The sequence below is a fragment of the Tetrahymena thermophila genome (genome assembly GCF_000189635.1).
Source record: "Tetrahymena thermophila SB210 genomic scaffold scf_8254813, whole genome shotgun sequence".
In the NCBI taxonomy this organism is placed as follows: Eukaryota; Ciliophora; class Oligohymenophorea; order Hymenostomatida; family Tetrahymenidae; genus Tetrahymena; species Tetrahymena thermophila.
Window position 1 is genome coordinate 11,759 of NW_002476569.1, and position 17,507 is coordinate 29,265.

Here is a 17,507-nt window from a genome sequence, read left to right on the forward strand (position 1 = left end):
GCGAAAATAATTATTTCATACAGAATATATTTGTGAATGAATGCTGATTAAATTTCATTTAAAGAATGTTAATTAAAATAAAAATAGCTATTAGATTTATTTAATCACTATTCTTATAAAAATAAAATAATGAATGGTTGAATTTTATATATGTTTTTAATTAAAAATGAATGATATTTATTATTAATATTTTTTTTTTATTGGTTTTACAAACTTTAAGAACCATTATTTATTTATTTGTTATTGATTGATTCAATGTTTTATTGTTTGGATGAAAGAATAATAATATTAATTTTTAAATGAATAGGGGAAATTAATATCTCTTTCAAAATAAATTTGGTGAATTCTAAAGCGCGAAAATAATTCAAATTTTGAATATGTGTGAATGAATGAATGTTGATTAAATTTTATATAAAAATATGTTAACCAGAATAAAAATAAGTGTTAGATTCATTTAATCACTATTCTTATAAATATAAAAAAAATTATTGTATTGTGTTATGTGTATTTTTAATTTAAAATGAATAATATTATTTTTTTTTAATGCTTTTAACATTTTCAGGTTCATTATTTATTTGTTTGTTCTTGCTTGTTGGATTATTTGTTTTTCATTAGCAAAAGTGTAAATAAAATCTAAATACAGTAATCGATATTTTCCCCGCACCCCTCCATTCAAAATATTTTCCCCGCATTTTTTATATTTTTATCATAAAATGCGGGGAAAATATAGATCTTTATTGTATTTAAATTGATAATAGAAAATATCTTTTTCAAATAAAATTTAGTGAATTCTAAAGCGCGAAATGAATTTTATCTTCTTTAAGAGTTGGGTGAAATTAGCATATAATTAATAAATTATTAATTAATTAATAAAGTATCTATCTATCAATAAACTAAAAAATGTTTAAAAAAATATTAAATCAATTCAAAAATTAATACAATTTATTGCAAGATAGTTATATCAAGCTATGTATAAATTTACAAAAGACTCATTTAGATTTTGTCGAATTTATAGACTCGGGTGAATTAAAAAATAAATTAGATATTACTAATTTCAGTTATAGACATGCTAAAGTTTTTGATAATCAAGAATTAAGATTTAAACTGTTGATTATTATTTAAGCAATAGAAAACGCAAATGATATCTCATAGTATCAAAAAATAATGAAAAGCGTCCTGAGAAACGATATTATTTTAAATTTAATTAATTAATATTACCTTGACACTGAAAGAAAATTTTATGTATTTGAAATGGAATATTATGATTAATCCTTAGAAAACTTTGAAAAATAATACCTGCTCAATCATAAAACTATTAATTCTTTGAAAGAGGAAATTTACAATTACTTCTAAGAAAATCTAAATTTGGTGCGTGATTTTGATTACATAAATAATGGAGGTTATCTTGAATTTTATGTTATGTTAATAAATTAAGATAAAATCCAAATTAAACTTAATTTGATTAGTCCTTATATTGAATAGTAATAAAATTAATATATTAATAATAATCAAAATTATTACCAATAACATTACTAACAAGTAGATGATAATGAAAGTGAAAATTAATAATTTAATGAAAGTGAAATTGAAATTGAAGAGGATGATGAAGATTAAAACTAAGTTGAAGAAGAAAAAAATTAAAAATAAGCGAAGAAAAATATGAGTTTTGAGAAAATAATAGATCACCTGCCACTATAAAGCTAAAGTAATGAGTTTGCTAGGAAGTAATAAAAATATTTAGACCAAATTTAGGATATAATTAAACTAATTAAAATGAAAATACCCAAAAAAGATCTTTCTAATGCGATTTAGAATACTTTCTCAAAAATTTTGAATTTTCATTGCTTGGAAATTTTTGAGATCATTTAAAAACACCCAAAGTACACAAGCTTTGAAGTTTTAGAATCAAATGAAAGTTTCTTTATCTTGAATGTTAATAAAGGGAAATAAACTATTTTGTTAGAAGGTTACAAAGCTTGCTCTGTTGAGTAAGCACAAAGTTTAGCTAATTAATATGAATCTATTGTTAAAAATTAGATTTCTTCAACATTTTTAAATATTGAATAAATCTAAATAAATCCACAACAAATCTACGTTTTAGTTGAAAAAACTTTTATTGGATAGCTTTAAAAATAACAAAAAAAATTTTTTTATCGTAATTTAAGCTTAAAGGATTTAAAAAAGTTTATAAATTACAGTTATTAGCTGTTATTAAAAAACGGTATTTAAATTACAAAAATAAACCCAGAAAATATACTTATTGGTAGATAATATGGTTATGATTCAGATGAAGATAATGAAATTGACTTTAATGAGGATCTATAAAATGCATTCACTATTGATGGATTAAGCATTTAACAATTTCCAACTTAATATACTGAAATTAATGAATTTTAGCTTCATTAGCATTTTGTTGAATATCATAATAATGAGCCTGTAAAAAATTTTAAAAATACTATCTAAAATTTAATTGAGATTTTTTTCTAAAAGATTTCTGAAATTTAGTTAGAAACTATTTCAGATGTTTTCAATAGACTCTTGTTAATAATAAATAATTTAATTTTTATGGGATAATATAAATTCTATTCAAAAATTAAGATTTCAGAAAAAAATATAAATAAAATTTAAATAGCTCTTTCTAAACAGATGAGTTGTAGTCCTAAATCATTTAAAAAGATATTAGAATTAAGTAAAATTAATCCTTCTCTTTAAATAAATTCTCTTGTAATTAATTCATAGACTTTCCCTAAATGTTTAAAATAACTTTTTTAGTAATTAATGTGGAAATAATATGAAAATAAAGGTGTAGAGGAGGATAAATTATAGGAATTATTTTTGAAATAACAAAGTTGGTTTATTTAAAAATTCTTATATGATTTAAAAGTATTCTAACAAGACAAAAAATTTGGATAAATCAAAGTAAATGTTTTTTATGAATAGAATGAAAATGATTAATTGAGTAAAACAATAAATATAAATGAATTCAATGAAAATGAAATTGAAGTGCTAAAAAATTAAAATTGTACAGTTTTAGAATATAACTTTGAATTAGAAGGTTATCTTGCTTTTTAAAAACTGAATATTTTGATATTTGATGAAAATATATACTACTTGATTGGTGATCAACAATATATTTTACTTAGATACGAAAATTACAAACAAATATAATAACTATTTGAATTTTCAATCACTTTAGCATATTTCAAAGAAATTTTTGGATAAGATTACTTAAAGAAATATTTAGCATATAAAACAACTAATTTGGAAGTATGGCTTTCCTGTGAATTCATAAATTTGCAACAATTGACTTATATTTACGAATATACATATGAATTATTTGATTTGCAAGGATTCAAATCATTAATATAACTTAATTTAATTCTTAAATTGTGGGGATATTTTGACGAAAATGATTTATCTAAAATAATTAAGAGTTTTTCCAAATCAAATATTAATACTGTTAAACTAATAATTAGTAAAGATGTCAAAGAACAAATTCCAAAACTTACATATTTTTATAAACAAAAATAAATCGTTAATGTTTAAATAAAGAGGATAAATATTACTGATAATTAATATTATCCAGATTAAAATAAAACTAAATATTATCTGAAAGATTTTTGATATAATTTTTCTTAAGAAAATATCTTAAATTTAATAGAAATAAATATCATTTTTAGAATAATATAAGATTTATATATATGAATTAGTTCATTTATAATAAATAGTATCTCTTTAAATTTCGCTAATTGGTTTTATATTAAAGCAAAAAAATTAATTTTTCATAATAAATAAAAAGGCCTTTCTTTTTAATAAAATCACAGGTAGATCTGATAAATTCTGACAAATTAAAATAAAAAAAGCAAGAAGGCTACTTAGCTTTCAAATTTTAAATAAAATCTTATTGAAATTCCGCTGACATTATGTATCCAGTCAGCGGAATTTCAATACCTGGATTAGCAATATGTTAATAAAAATATTAAATGAGAATTTTATTTAATCAGTATTTTATTTATTACAAATGCTTATAATTTAAAATGAATGCTATTATTTAGATAATTATTTTATTGCTTTTACAAACTTAAACGAACATTATTTATTTATTTAGAGAGAAAAGTAATTTTATCCAAATATAATTAAAAAACCTGATTGCCTTGTATTTATGAAATAATACTTTTTTTGTTAGGCATATTTAAAATTATATTGTTAGATCCATATAGTAGTATTTCTAATAAATTATATAAATTCATCACATCAACTAATGCTTTTAAAAATAAAATATTTTCAAAGATTATATATATACTTCTGATTAGAATTTAAAAAAAGTTTTTAGGTATAAATCAAACAATAAATAATCAACATGATCTAATTAATCAATATACTTATAAAAAACAAAATTATTAAATAAATATTTTTATGAAACATATTTATTTATGGAGAGATTAACTTTTTAATATATAAATTATTAATCAGGTTTGCTAAATGTATCTATTAGTTGATTGTCATTCTATAGTTATCTATTTTATTAGTTAAAATAATTAAATTTTTTATAAATTTAATTAATTATATTTTACTTTTTGAGCTTATAATTATTTTTCAAATAAATCCTTTAATTGAATTGTCAAACCATAACCTAAACTTTAAAATTAAAAATTATAATTTCAAGAAATAGTCAAAGAATTTTAAATAAATAAATATTTTGTTAGTTTTAAGATTACAACTAAGAATTTTTAATTATTTTAATAACTGAAAAAATATTGAAAATAATAATACTTTTTTTAATAAATATGATTATGTTTTAAATAAATCTAATAACTAAAAAAAGGGATTATTTTTTAAGTGAACAGAATGTAATAGAAATAGTCTTAGTAAAAATGTTCATTTAAAAAAAAGGGTGGCTGTACAAGTTGTTCACTTTGTAGTTGATATTTTTTGTTTAATTTTAAAAAATATGTTCAATTTGCAATGTATGCATGCCAGACAAAAAATTATATAAAAGATGGATTTCATTATTATTTTAGTTGTGTTGTGATGAGTAAGTAAGTAAAGAAATTGGTTATATTTTATTTCGTTAGTAAGTAAATAAGTAAATAAGCAAGTTAGTAAATGACAAGCAAGTTGGCTTAATTAGCTAATAATTATGTCAAAAGCTTAAAATATTCCATTCTCAATTATTAGTTTATCAATCAATAAATTAAATTTTTACCTTAAGTTAAGCGTCAAAGTTGTGATATTTTTGCACTAGGCTATTCCGGTGCCTAAAACTTTTGCACCCTCATCACCAATTTTATTCCAACTTTAAATATAAGAATAAATAACGAATTAAATAAATAAATATGGAGCAGAAAGGATGGTAAAAAAACGATGGCTTTCGTTAGTATTTTAGTTGTGTTGTGATGAGTAAGTAAGTAAAGAAATTCGTTATATTTTATTTGGTTAGTAAGTAAATAAGTAAATAAACAAGTTAGTAAATGACAAGCAAGCTAGCTTAATTAGCTAATAACTATGTCAAAAGCTTAAAATATTCCATTCTCAATTTTTCGTTTATCAATCAATAAATTAAATTTTTACCTTAAGTTAAGCGTCAAAGTTGTGATATTTTTGCACTAGGCTATTCCTGTGCCAAAAACTTTTGCACCCTCATCACCAATATTATTCTTTCTTTAAATATAAGAATAAATAACGATTTAAATAAATAAATATGGAGGAGAAAGGATGGTAAAAAAACGATGGCTTTCGTTAGTATTTTAGTTGTGTTGTGATGAGTAAGTAAGTAAAGAAATTCGTTATATTTTATTTGGTTAGTAAGTAAATAAGTAAATAAGCAAGTTAGTAAATGACAAGCAAGCTGGCTTAATTAGCTAATAATTATGTCAAAAGCTTAAAATATTCCATTCTCAATTTTTCATTTATGAATCAATAAATTAAATTTTTACCTTAAGTTAAGCGCCAAAGTTGTGATATTCTTGCACTAGGCTATTGCTGTGCCTAAATCTTTTGCACCCTCATCACCAATTTTATTCTCTCTTTAAATATAAGAATAAATAACGAATTAAAAAAATAAATATGGAGGAGAAAATATGGTAAAAAAACGATGGCTTTCGTTAGTATTTTAGTTGTGTGGTGATGAGTAAGTAAGTAAAGAAATTCGTTATATTTTATTTCGTTAGTAAGTAAATAAGTAAATAAGCAAGTTAGTAAATGACAAGCAAGCAGGCTTAATTAGTTAATAACTATGTCAAAAGCTTAAAATATTCCATTCTCAATTTTTCGTTTATCAATCTACAAATTTAATTTTTTACAATAATTCAAGTGTCAAAGTTGTGATATTCTTGCACTAGGCTATTCCTGTGCCTAAATCTTTTGCACCCTCATCACCAATATTATTCCAACTTTAAATATAAGAATAAATAATGAATTAAATAAATAAATATGGAGGAGAAAGGATGGTAAAAAAACGATGGCTTTCGTTAGTATTTTAGTTGTGTTGTGATGAGTAAGTAAGTAAACAAATTCGTTATATTTTATTTGGTTAGTAAGTAAATAAGTAAATAAGCAAGTTAGTAAATGATAAGCAAGCTGGCTTAATTAGCTAATAACTATGTCAAAAGCTTAAAATATTCCATTCTCAATTATTAGTTTATCAATCAATAAATTAAATTTTTACTATAATTCAAGCGTCAAAGTTGTGATATTCTTGCACTAGGCTATTCCTGTGCCTAAAACTTTTGCACCCTCATCACCAATATTATTCTTTCTTTAAATATAAGAATAAATAACGAATTAAATAAATAAATATGGAGGAGAAAGGATGGTAAAAAAACGATGGCTTTCGTTAGTATTTTAGTTATGTTGAGATGATTAAGTAAGTAAACAAATTCGTTATATTTTATTTGGTTAGTTAGTAAATAAGTAAATAAGCAAGTTAATAAATGACAAACAAGCTGGCTTAATTAGTTAATAACTATGTCAAAAGCTTAAAATATTCCATTCTCAATTTTTGTTTATCAATCAATAAATTAAATTTTTACCTTAAGTTAAGTGTCAAAGTTGCGATATTCTTGCACTAGGCTATTCCTGTGCCTAAATCTTTTGCACCCTCATCACCAATATTATTCTCTCTTTAAATATAAGAATAAATAACGATTTAAATAGATAAATATGGTGGAGAAAGAATGGTAAAAAAACGATGGCTTTCGTTAGTATTTTAGTTGTGTTGTGATGAGTAAGTAAGTAAAGAAATTCGTTATATTTTATTTGGTTAGTAAGTAAATAAGTAAATAAGCAAGTTAGTAAATGACAAACAAGCTGGCTTAATTAGCTAATAACTTTATCAAAAGCTTAAAATATTCCATTCTCAATTATTAGTTTATCAATCAATAAATTAAATTTTTACAATAATTCAAGTGTCAAAGTTGTGATATTCTTGCACTAGGCTATTCCTGTGCCTAAAACATTTGCACCCTCATCACCAATTTTATTCCAACTTTAAATATAAGAATAAATAACGAATTAAATAAATAAATATGGAGGAGAAAGGATGATAAAAAAACGATTGCTTTCGTTAGTATTTTAGTTGTGTTGTGATGAGTAAGTAAGTAAAGAAATTCGTTATATTTTATTTAGTTAGTAAGTAAATAAGTAAATAAGCAAGTTAGTAAATGACAAGCAATCTGGCTTAATTAGCTAATAACTATGTCAAAAGCCTTAAAATATTCGGATTCTCACGTGGCGAGCGCACATAAAAAAAAAAATGTGCGCTTGGCGTTACTTTTGGCGTTAAAAACTAATGCCTGCGCACATATGCGCATGCGCATGTGCGCTTACCACGTAAATTACCAAAATATTCCATTCTCAATTTTTCATTTATCAATCAATAAATTAAATTTTTACCTTAAGTTAAGCGTCAAAGTTGTAATATTCTTGCACTAAGCTATTCCTGTGCCTAAAACCTTTGCACCCTCATCAACAATATTATTCTTTCTTTAAATATAAGAATAAATAACGAATTAAATAAATAAATATGTAGTTGAAAGGATGGTAAAAAAACGTTGGCTTTCGTTAGTATTTTAGTTGTGTTGTGATGAGTAAGTAAGTAAAGAAATTCGTTATATTTTATTTGGTTAGTTAGTAAATAAGTAAATAAGCAAGTTAGTAAATGACAAGCAAGCTGGCTTAATTAGCTAATAACTATATCAAAAGCTTAAAATATTCCATTCTCAATTATTAGTTTATCAATCAATAAATTAAATTTTTACTTTAAGTTAAGCATCAAAGTTTTGATATTCTTGCACTAGGCTATTCCGGTGCCTAATTCTTTTGCACCCTCATCACCAATATTATTCCAACTTTAAATATAAGAATAAATAATGAATTAAAAAAATAAATATGGAGGAGAAATTATGGTAAAAAAACGATGGCTTTCGTTAGTATTTTAGTTGTGTTGTGATGAGTAAGTAAGTAAAGAAATTCGTTATATTATATTTGGTTAGTAAGTAAATAAGTAAATAAGCAAGTTAGTAAATGACAAGCAAGCTGGCTTAATTAGCTAATAACTATGTCAAAAGCTTAAAATATTCCATTCTCAATTATTAGTTTATCAATCAATAAATTAAATTTTTACCTTAAGTTAAGCATCAAAGTTGTGATATTCTTGCACTAGGCTATTCCGGTGCTTAAATGTTTTGCACCCTATGTACCAATATTATTCCAACTTTAAATATAAGAATAAATAACGAATTAAATAAATAAATATGGAGGAGAAAGGATGGTAAAAAAACGATGGATTTCGTTAGTATTTTAGTTGTGTTGTGATGAGTAAGTAAGTAAAGAAATTCGTTATATTTTATTTGGTTAGTAAGTAAATAAGTAAATAAGCAAGTTAGTAAATGACAAGCAAGCTGGCTTAATTAGCAAATAACTATGTCAAAAGCTTAAAATATTCCATTTTCAAATATTAGTTTATCAATCAATATATTAAATTTTTACTATAATTCAAGCATCAAAGTTGTGATAGTCTTGCTCTAGGCTATTCCAGTGCCTAAATCAATATTTTTCTTTCTTTAAATATAAGAATAAATAACGAATTAAATAAATAAATATGTAGCAGAAAGGATGGTAAAAAAACGATGGCTTTCGTTAGTATTTTAGTTGTGTTGTGATGAGTAAGTAAGTAAACAAATTCGTTATATTTTATTTGGTTAGTAAGTAAATAAGTAAATAAACAAGTTAGTAAATGACAAGCAAGCTGGCTTAATTAGTTAATAACTATGTCTAAAGCTTAAAATATTCCATTCTCAATTATTAGTATATCAATCAATAAATTAAATTTTTACCTTAAGTTAAGCGTCAAAGTTGTGATATTGTTGCACTAGGCTATTCCGGTGCCTAAATCTTTTGCACCCTCATCACCAATTTTATTCTAACTTTAAATATAAGAATAAATAACGAATTAAATAAATAAATATGGAGGAGAAAGAATAGTAAAAAAACGATGGCTTTCGTTAGTATTTTAGTTGTGTTGTGATGAGTAAGTAAGTAAAGAAATTCATTATATTTTATATGGTTAGTAAGTAAATAAATAAATAAGCAAGTTAGTAAATGACAAGCAAGCTGGCTTAATTAGCTAATAACTATGTCAAAAGCTTAAAATATTCCATTCTCAATTTTTCGTTTATCAATCAATAAATTAAATTTTTACTATAAGTTAAGCGTCAAAGTTATGATATTCTTGCACTAGGCTATTCCTGTACCTAAATCTTTTGCACCCTATGCACCAATATTATTCTCTCTTTAAATATAAGAATAAATAACGAATTAAATAAATAAATATGGAGGAGAAAATATGGTAAAAAAACGATGGCTTTCGTAGTATTTTAGTTGTGTGGTGATGAGTAAGTAAGTAAAGAAATTCGTTATATTTTATTTGGTTAGTAAGTAAATAAGTAAATAAGCAAGTTAGTAAATGACAAACAAGCTGGCTTAATTAGCTAATAACTATATCAAAAGCATAAAATATTCCATTCTCAATTATTAGTTTATCAATCAATAAATTAAATTTTTACTATAATTCAAGCGTCAAAGTTGTGATATTGTTGCACTAGGCTATTCCTGTGCCTAAATCTTTTGCACCCTATGCACCAATATTATTCTTTCTTTAAATATAAGAATAAATAACGAATTAAATAAATAAATATGTAGCAGAAAGGATGGTAAAAAAACGATGGCTTTCGTTAGTATTTTAGTTGTGTTGTGATGAGTAAGTAAGTAAAGAAATTCGTTATATTATATTTGGTTAGTAAGTAAATAAGTAAATAAGCAAGTTAGTAAATCACAGGCAAGCTGGCTCAATTAGCTAATAACTATGTCAAAAGCTTAAAATATTCCATTTTCAATTATTAGTTTATCAATCAATATATTAAATTTTTACCTTAAGTTAAGCGTCAAAGTTGTGATATTGTTGCACTAGGCTATTCCTGTGCCTAAATCTTTTGCACCCTCATCACCAATATTATTCTTTCTTTAAATATAAGAATAAATAACGAATTAAATAAATAAATATGGAGGAGAAAGGATGGTAAAAAAACAAAATACTTTCGTTAGTATTTTAGTTGTGTTGTGATGAGTAAGTAAGTAAAGAAATTCGTTATATTATATTTGGTTAGTAAGTAAATAAGTAAATAAGCAAGTTAGTAAATAACAAGCAAGCTGGCTTAATTAGCTAATAACTATGTCAAAAGCTTCAAATATTCCATTCTCAATTTTTCGTTTATCAATCAATAAATTAAATTTTTACTATAATTCAAGCGTCAAAGTTGTGATATTCTTACACTAGGCTATTCCTGTGCCTAAATCTTTTGCACCCTCATCACCAATTTTATTCCAACTTTAAATATAAGAATAAATAACTAATTAAATAAATAAATATAGAGGAGAAAGGATGGTTAAAAAACGATGGCTTTCGTTAGTATTTTAGTTGTGTTGGGATGAGTAAGTAAGTAAAGAAATTCGTTATATTTTATTTGGTTAGTAAGTAAATAAATAAATAAATAAATAAATAAATAAATAAATAAATAAATAAATAAGCAAGTTAGTAAATGACAAGCAAGCTGGCTTAATTAGCTAATAACTATGTCAAAATCTTAAAATATTCCATTCTCAAATATTAGTTTATCAATCAATAAATTAAATTTTTACTATAATTCAAGCGTCAAAGTTGTGATATTCTTGCACTAGGCTATTCCTGTGCCTAAATCTTTTGCACCATATGTACCAATATTATTCTTTCTTTAAATATAAGAATAAATAACGAATTAAATAAATAAATATGGAGGAGAAAGAATGGTAAAAAAACGATGGCTTTCGTTAGTATTTTAGCTGTGTTGTGATAAGTAAGTAAGTAAATAAATTCGTTATATTTTATTTGGTTAGTAAGTAAATAAGTAAATAAGCAAGTTAGTAAATGACAAACAAGCTGGCTTAATTAGCTAATAACTATGTCAAAAGCTTTAAATATTCCATTCTCAATATATAATTATAAATAGGGGCTTATATTGTGACAGAGTTAGGGGAAATCCAGGGTAGCTGCCATTTCTCCTTTAAAGAAGAAAGAAATATTAAAAAAAAAACAAAATAGTAATTTTATTTTTTTTAGTAATTTTGTATTTTTTATTTTATCATTTTTTGAAATTTTTTTGATTTTTATGTTTTTGTGATTTTTTTGCATTTGCAATTTTTACTAACCACTCAAAAATATTTTTTAATAAACTAAATAATAAAACTTATTTGTTTATTAAAAATTGTAATAATAGATAATAATTTTATCTTTAATTTAAAATGTTTTTAACTTTTTATAGAAAGAAAAAATCCATCATAAATGATTAAATATGAAATCATTTATAATTTCTTTTAAAAATAAAATGTTAATTATATCTTTTATTTGAATTCTTAAGCAATAATTTTTTGATATTTTAATTTTAATTTAAATTAAATTTAATATAATTATTACCTTAAATCTATTTCAACATTATGAAATTCTATAATTTTATACAAATCCATCATACTCTTTATCTTAATCTACTTGATTTCTTAAATTGGAATCTAATTTTAAGAAATTAATGGAGCAGTAGATCCTATGTTTACAGTTTCAGCATTTTATTTTGGATTTAAAGAATGCTATGATATAATTTATTTCATCTCATTTTAGTTTGATTTAAATTTTTTTGAGTTTTATTCAATAATAATAGAAAGAGAAGCTCTGTTGACTCTTTCCCAGACAACTAAGAGTTTAATAAATTTAAATATTTCAGTGTCCTGCTTAATATTTATGTTTTATTTTTTGAAAGGCTCATCATATTACTCTAAAGTCATATTTATGAAAGTAGTTCCTACTATTTCTTTCAAAATTAAGTAGTTGTCAAGCAAAGATAATAGTAAACCAACTGAGTAAGAATCCGACTGAAAAAAAAATAATTATATTTATTTACAAATAGTAATAAAAATAATTACTTTTTTAGAATATATCTTATATTAATCATCTTATTTAGTTAAGATTTCAGGTGCCATGTACGCCCAATTTCCTACCATCTAAAAATATATTCAAATTTCTTGATAGTTTCAAAATAAGTAAATAATTTACATCTAAACTTTCGATCTATTCACAATCTTTTCCAAGTTAAGCTGATAATCCAAAATCACCTTATATTAAAATGATTAAATTATTTTTAGTAATTAAAAATTATCAGGTTAATTACATAGTTTGATTTAAAGTTGATTGCCATCCAAACAAACCAAAAAATTGTCAGATTTAATATCTCTATGAATAATATTGAAACAATGAATATAATTGACAGAGTCAATTATTTGGAGTGCAATATTCAGCTTTTCTTCATCACTAAATTCTCCTTCTTTTGTTTATCTTTCTAGATAATCCTAGAGTGAACCTATTTTACAATAAATGATGATAGATTAAATTACTATAGATATTATAACCTCAACAATAAATGTATAGATTATTTATGGCTATTATAGCCTAATATGCTACTAAAATACGATAAGTAGTATATTTTAAATTTAGATCTAATTGAATAAAAAATTAATTTGTAATATTATAATTAAAATATAAAAGTTTTACATGAACACTTTTCTAACTCAAAAACTACATATTTTTCAGGTGCTGTAACTTTTTCTATGACATAATTGTCATACAACTAGACTACTAATGGAGTTTTTAATAGTTACATTATTCTAATTTCATTTTAAATTTCTTATTCATTTACAATCTTTTATATTTTTAGTACTATTTCTTTGTTATTCAATTTAGCTTTTTTAGTAGATAATACCATGCCAAAGCATCCAAAACTAAGAATTTGGAAATTATTGACATACTTCTTATCTTCATATAAACTTTTTAATAGTTTGGATAGTATTTCTACTTTTGTAAATTGTTGATAAGTATCTTTTTTCTTTATTTTTGACTCTGTGTTATCAAGCAGCATCTGTGCATACTCCTCAAATTAAGTTTGCTTAGAAAAAAATTATTATCAAAACAACTTAAAATTAATAGTTTAGAAGGAATTTAAAATATAAATAAATATATTTATTTTTTTACATCATTTTTTTGAAGATCATTAATTTTATTGAATATTTGTTATGCTTACTAAGGAATTTGTTCCTATCATTAAAAAAATAATAGTTAATATTTATTGTCTATAGAGGCAATTTAATTTTTTTAGTAAGTCTAAAAAAAATTTTTAGTGTATTTTTAATAATTATTTTTTAGTAAATAAAATTAAAAATATATATAATAATATGAGAGACCTGGCGCAAACGTCGTAAGTTTGAAACCAGGGGGCTGTTTTGAAAAAATTAGTCATCCATAAGTTAAAAACTTATTTTTAAATATATGTTTCATTTATTAAAAACTTTTCACATATATTTAATCTGATATATTATTTTTAATTGTTTTTTTATCCAAATTGTTTATGATAATAATTATTTGCTCTTTAAATATTTTTTATTTTATTTTAAGATCAAATATTTTATTAAATTGACTTTTATTATCAAGAAGCAAAATCTAAAATTAAATTAAATAATTTGAATTAAGCGATTAATTAGATTTGCTAGATAAAAATTGATAAAAGCATTTATTACTTCTAGTATCATAGAAGTGAGTGTGAATTTCAATGGTTATCCATGAAGCTTAATAAGCTCAGAAAGTAGGTCTCCTGAAGTAGTCCTTTCCAAATAATTTGGTTTTAAGCAAATCTAAGCTATTTTATAAATATTAGAATTTCTATCAATCTAATAATTTGAAGCTATTGCTTTTCCTTCGTGAATCTCTTTTTTTATATTAAAGTCTATCCAATTTTCATTTAAAACTTTTAGATTATCTAGCTCAAGTAAAACTAATCCTAGAGAAAAGAGGTCCGACTTTTAAACATTAAAATTAAATTAAAAATTAAAAGATTAGTTTTATTTAAAAACCTGAATTCTAGACTATCCATTTTCTACCTCAGGAGCAAAGTAAGCATCAGTTCCTTTCTATAGATTAAAATAATATAAGATTATTTTTAAATAATATTTTGATTTTACCTTTGATATGTAGTGACTTTTCGATTTCGTTACTGCAGATGCAAATCCTAAATCACCTTGATTTTCAATAATTTTTTAAATTGATAAATTTTGTAAAAATTCAAATTTTTTACAGAGTTTGATGGTAAATCCGTAAGTTTGAGAATGACAAACTAAAAAATTGTGAGGTTTGATGTCTCTGTGCATGATATTTTTGACATGAAGGTTATTCAATCCTTCTAACATTTGAATAGCTATTATTTCTTTTATTTCTTTAGCGGGTAGCTATGTACTTCTTAAAAAATCAAAGAGCTGTTTAAGATTTTCTATTGATAAATAAAAATATTATTGTTATTTAACAAATAAAAGAAAAATATTCAAATTTTTTGCTCTGTTTAAAATTAAAAGCTTAATTAAAATTCAAAAACCTTTATAAATTAAAATTAATTATCAAAAATATTAGATTTAATTTTTTAATTTAACCTAATAATGTTGAGTTTTTTTTAATCTATTATCAAATTATATATATATTAAATATATTTTTTAAATGATTATTTAATTTATTAAAAATAAAAATGTTTTTTAATGAAATATTTGTTTAATTTAATTTATTTTAATTTTATTCATGAATCGTTGTCAATTATTAAAAAATAAAATTTAATATATTATAAAATTAAATTACTAATAATATTGTATAATATTGCGGAAATATATTATAAAATTTTTATTAATTAATCTTCTAGAATATTTAATTAAGAAATAAACCTTCTAAAATTCAATGAAAATTTAATTAAAAAAACCTTATCTGTGGGGAATTTAAAATTTAAAATTAATAAAATTTTATAAAATAAACTAATTCTATTATATTTTCTAAATTAATTAATCAATCAATCAGCTTAACGCAAATCTATTTTTTCTTCAAAATTAATCAAATCCAAAAATGACTTAGAAAAATTTTTAAAATGACTTTTTTAAAATGGCTGAACTTCAATTATCATAAAGGCTAAAAAAATAAATTAGTATCATATTCTATGAGCTTCTTCATAGTTTTAAAAAAAATGAGAAAGCGAAAAAAATAAATGGATGAAAATTATAATTTTGATTACACTAGCAAAGCTCCATTTCCATCACAAAATAGGACTTCTCATCTGTTAAGACGACTTTTTCGTTACCATCTTCATCTTCTTCTACATTTTCTTCCATTAAATAGAAGCATTCATAGACATTTACCAAAAAATCAGATTAGCTGAACTTCTGAAGCATTTCATATTCTTTTTTCAAAGATTCGATGCTATTCTTATCCTCTTTGTTCGTATATGTTAGGAATTTAAGGGCAACAGTACGATTCTCTTTAGTGTTCTAAGCTCTCAAGACGACAGCGTAAGCGCCATTGCTTAAATACTCAAAATTTGAGAAATAATTTTTCTGGCTGAACATCAATTTGATTATTTCTTTCAAACTTGCCTTTTGAATCTGGCAATCCTTGGAGACTTTTTCTGAAATTGTTTTGACTAATTAGAATTAGAATGCTTTTGACATTTTTGCTATTGATTAGCGTTATGCTTGAGTTGGGTTGGCTAGGTTACTAACTTACTAAGAGTAGGCTGAGAGGTTTGCTTTTTTACTAAAAACAAGTGTATTTATTTTGATGTGAAAATTATATGCAAAATTGATTTTGAGTATCACTATTTATAGTGATTAATTCAAACAAATTTGATTAATTTAGTCGATAAAAAAAGCCTTATCAAAGATATGCTTTTATTAGCTTTAAAATATACTAACATCTCTTAAATTATATTGTTAAATATTTGCATACAAACAAAATTATATATTGAATTATTATATTGAAATAAACCTAATTTTCAAATACAAACTAATAGTTATTTATATTATAAAAAGAATGAGCCATATTTTATGATAAAATAAATTTACTTTATTTTATATAATTTCGTAAGTGTAACATAATTAAATAGTCTGAAATGTTTAAAGATTCATCATTTAAAATTTATTAGAATACAAAATTAAGTATCTAATACTAAAAAATATTAATGCCATCAAGAGACTTAAATGTAGTTATTAACACCTTGATGAGCTTAATATTACTAGCTTTACACTATTTTAGGTATTATGGCTATTAACTTAAGCTAGATGACATATTATTCGCTAAATATCCACATACTTAGATTAATTTCTTTTGGCTCTTTATTTTTTTTGATTACTTTGGTGGAACAAAATTTCAGGCTAAAATTTAAAAATTAAGTGAATGAATGAATGAATAATAATTAATTGATTAATTGAAAAACCCTTTTATTTTCATATAAAAATATTTATCTATTTTAATTAGTATCGAAGGAAAAAGTTTTAGCTAATTTCTTAATATACTAATATCTTTTGCAAGTGAATTTTTTCTTCGCAAAAGCAAAAAGCAGTTTAAAGTATTCAATTAATATTTTGTATTTTTTTAAATATTTTATAAAAAAACTTATCTAGGATAACCTATCTGTTGGATTTTTTCTCTTTGAATAACATTTTTTTAAAAATGTTTCCAAAAATAAAAACAAATAAATATCATTTTCTAAATCAAATTTAACATTTCAGCTCTAATCTATATTATAATTAAATTATAGATGACTGAATATCTTCAAATCTTGACATTGTTTATATAAATATAATACTCGCAGCTTTACAACTTCAATAAAATTTAAAATCACAGTTGTGTATTTAAAAGCCATAAACCTTGTTATTAATTTCAAATACTTAAAAGTATCATTTCATTTTTGTAGCATTAGCTAGCTAATTTTAATATGATTTTGTTATATAATTGCAAGAATGTATGTAGAATAATTTTGATATACATCATCCTAAATATCCGCATACTTAGATTTATTTCTTTTGGCTCTTTATTTTTTTTTGATTACTTTGGTGGAACGAAAATT

General features: G+C 22.7%; 4 protein-coding genes across 4 annotated transcripts in view; 2 read left to right on the forward strand and 2 right to left on the reverse strand. All coding sequences in view use genetic code 6, as the record gives it.

Moving 5' to 3' along the window:
- Positions 1-1,164: 1,164 nt before the first annotated feature.
- On the forward strand, positions 1,165-3,624 carry TTHERM_00359180 (hypothetical protein; the record flags this gene model as incomplete). Its single annotated transcript, XM_001007326.2, has 1 exon — positions 1,165-3,624. One exon carries the CDS (start codon positions 1,165-1,167, stop codon positions 3,622-3,624), a length of 2,460 nt encoding a protein of 819 aa, XP_001007326.2.
- A 701-nt stretch (positions 3,625-4,325) lies between these two features.
- TTHERM_000359190 (kinase domain protein) lies at positions 4,326-14,817 on the reverse strand (the record flags this gene model as incomplete). The annotated part of the gene is made up of 27 exons (XM_012795451.1): positions 4,326-4,517; positions 4,575-4,638; positions 5,207-5,296; positions 5,572-5,661; positions 5,937-6,026; positions 6,303-6,392; positions 6,668-6,757; positions 7,032-7,121; positions 7,397-7,486; positions 7,894-7,983; positions 8,259-8,348; positions 8,624-8,713; positions 8,989-9,060; positions 9,336-9,425; positions 9,701-9,790; positions 10,065-10,154; positions 10,430-10,519; positions 12,008-12,456; positions 12,508-12,585; positions 12,638-12,696; positions 12,753-12,941; positions 13,133-13,523; positions 13,610-13,672; positions 14,152-14,430; positions 14,485-14,541; positions 14,593-14,648; positions 14,706-14,817. 27 exons carry the CDS (start codon positions 14,815-14,817, stop codon positions 4,503-4,505), a joined length of 3,144 nt encoding a protein of 1,047 aa, XP_012650905.1. The 3' UTR covers positions 4,326-4,502.
- Positions 14,818-15,654: 837 nt separating this feature from the next.
- TTHERM_000359201 (transmembrane protein, putative) lies at positions 15,655-15,984 on the forward strand (the record flags this gene model as incomplete). The annotated part of the gene is made up of 1 exon (XM_012795452.1): positions 15,655-15,984. One exon carries the CDS (start codon positions 15,655-15,657, stop codon positions 15,982-15,984), a length of 330 nt encoding a protein of 109 aa, XP_012650906.1.
- A 1,167-nt stretch (positions 15,985-17,151) lies between these two features.
- Positions 17,152-17,507, reverse strand: part of TTHERM_000359212 (hypothetical protein) — a gene marked incomplete at both ends in the record, with an annotated part of 686 nt that continues 330 nt past the window's right edge. Inside the window, 2 exons of the mRNA XM_012795453.1 lie at positions 17,152-17,176; positions 17,490-17,507. The exon at positions 17,490-17,507 is cut by the window's right edge and continues 192 nt beyond it. Coding sequence (XP_012650907.1) covers positions 17,152-17,176; positions 17,490-17,507 — 43 coding nt within the window. The remainder of the gene's footprint in view (positions 17,177-17,489) is intronic.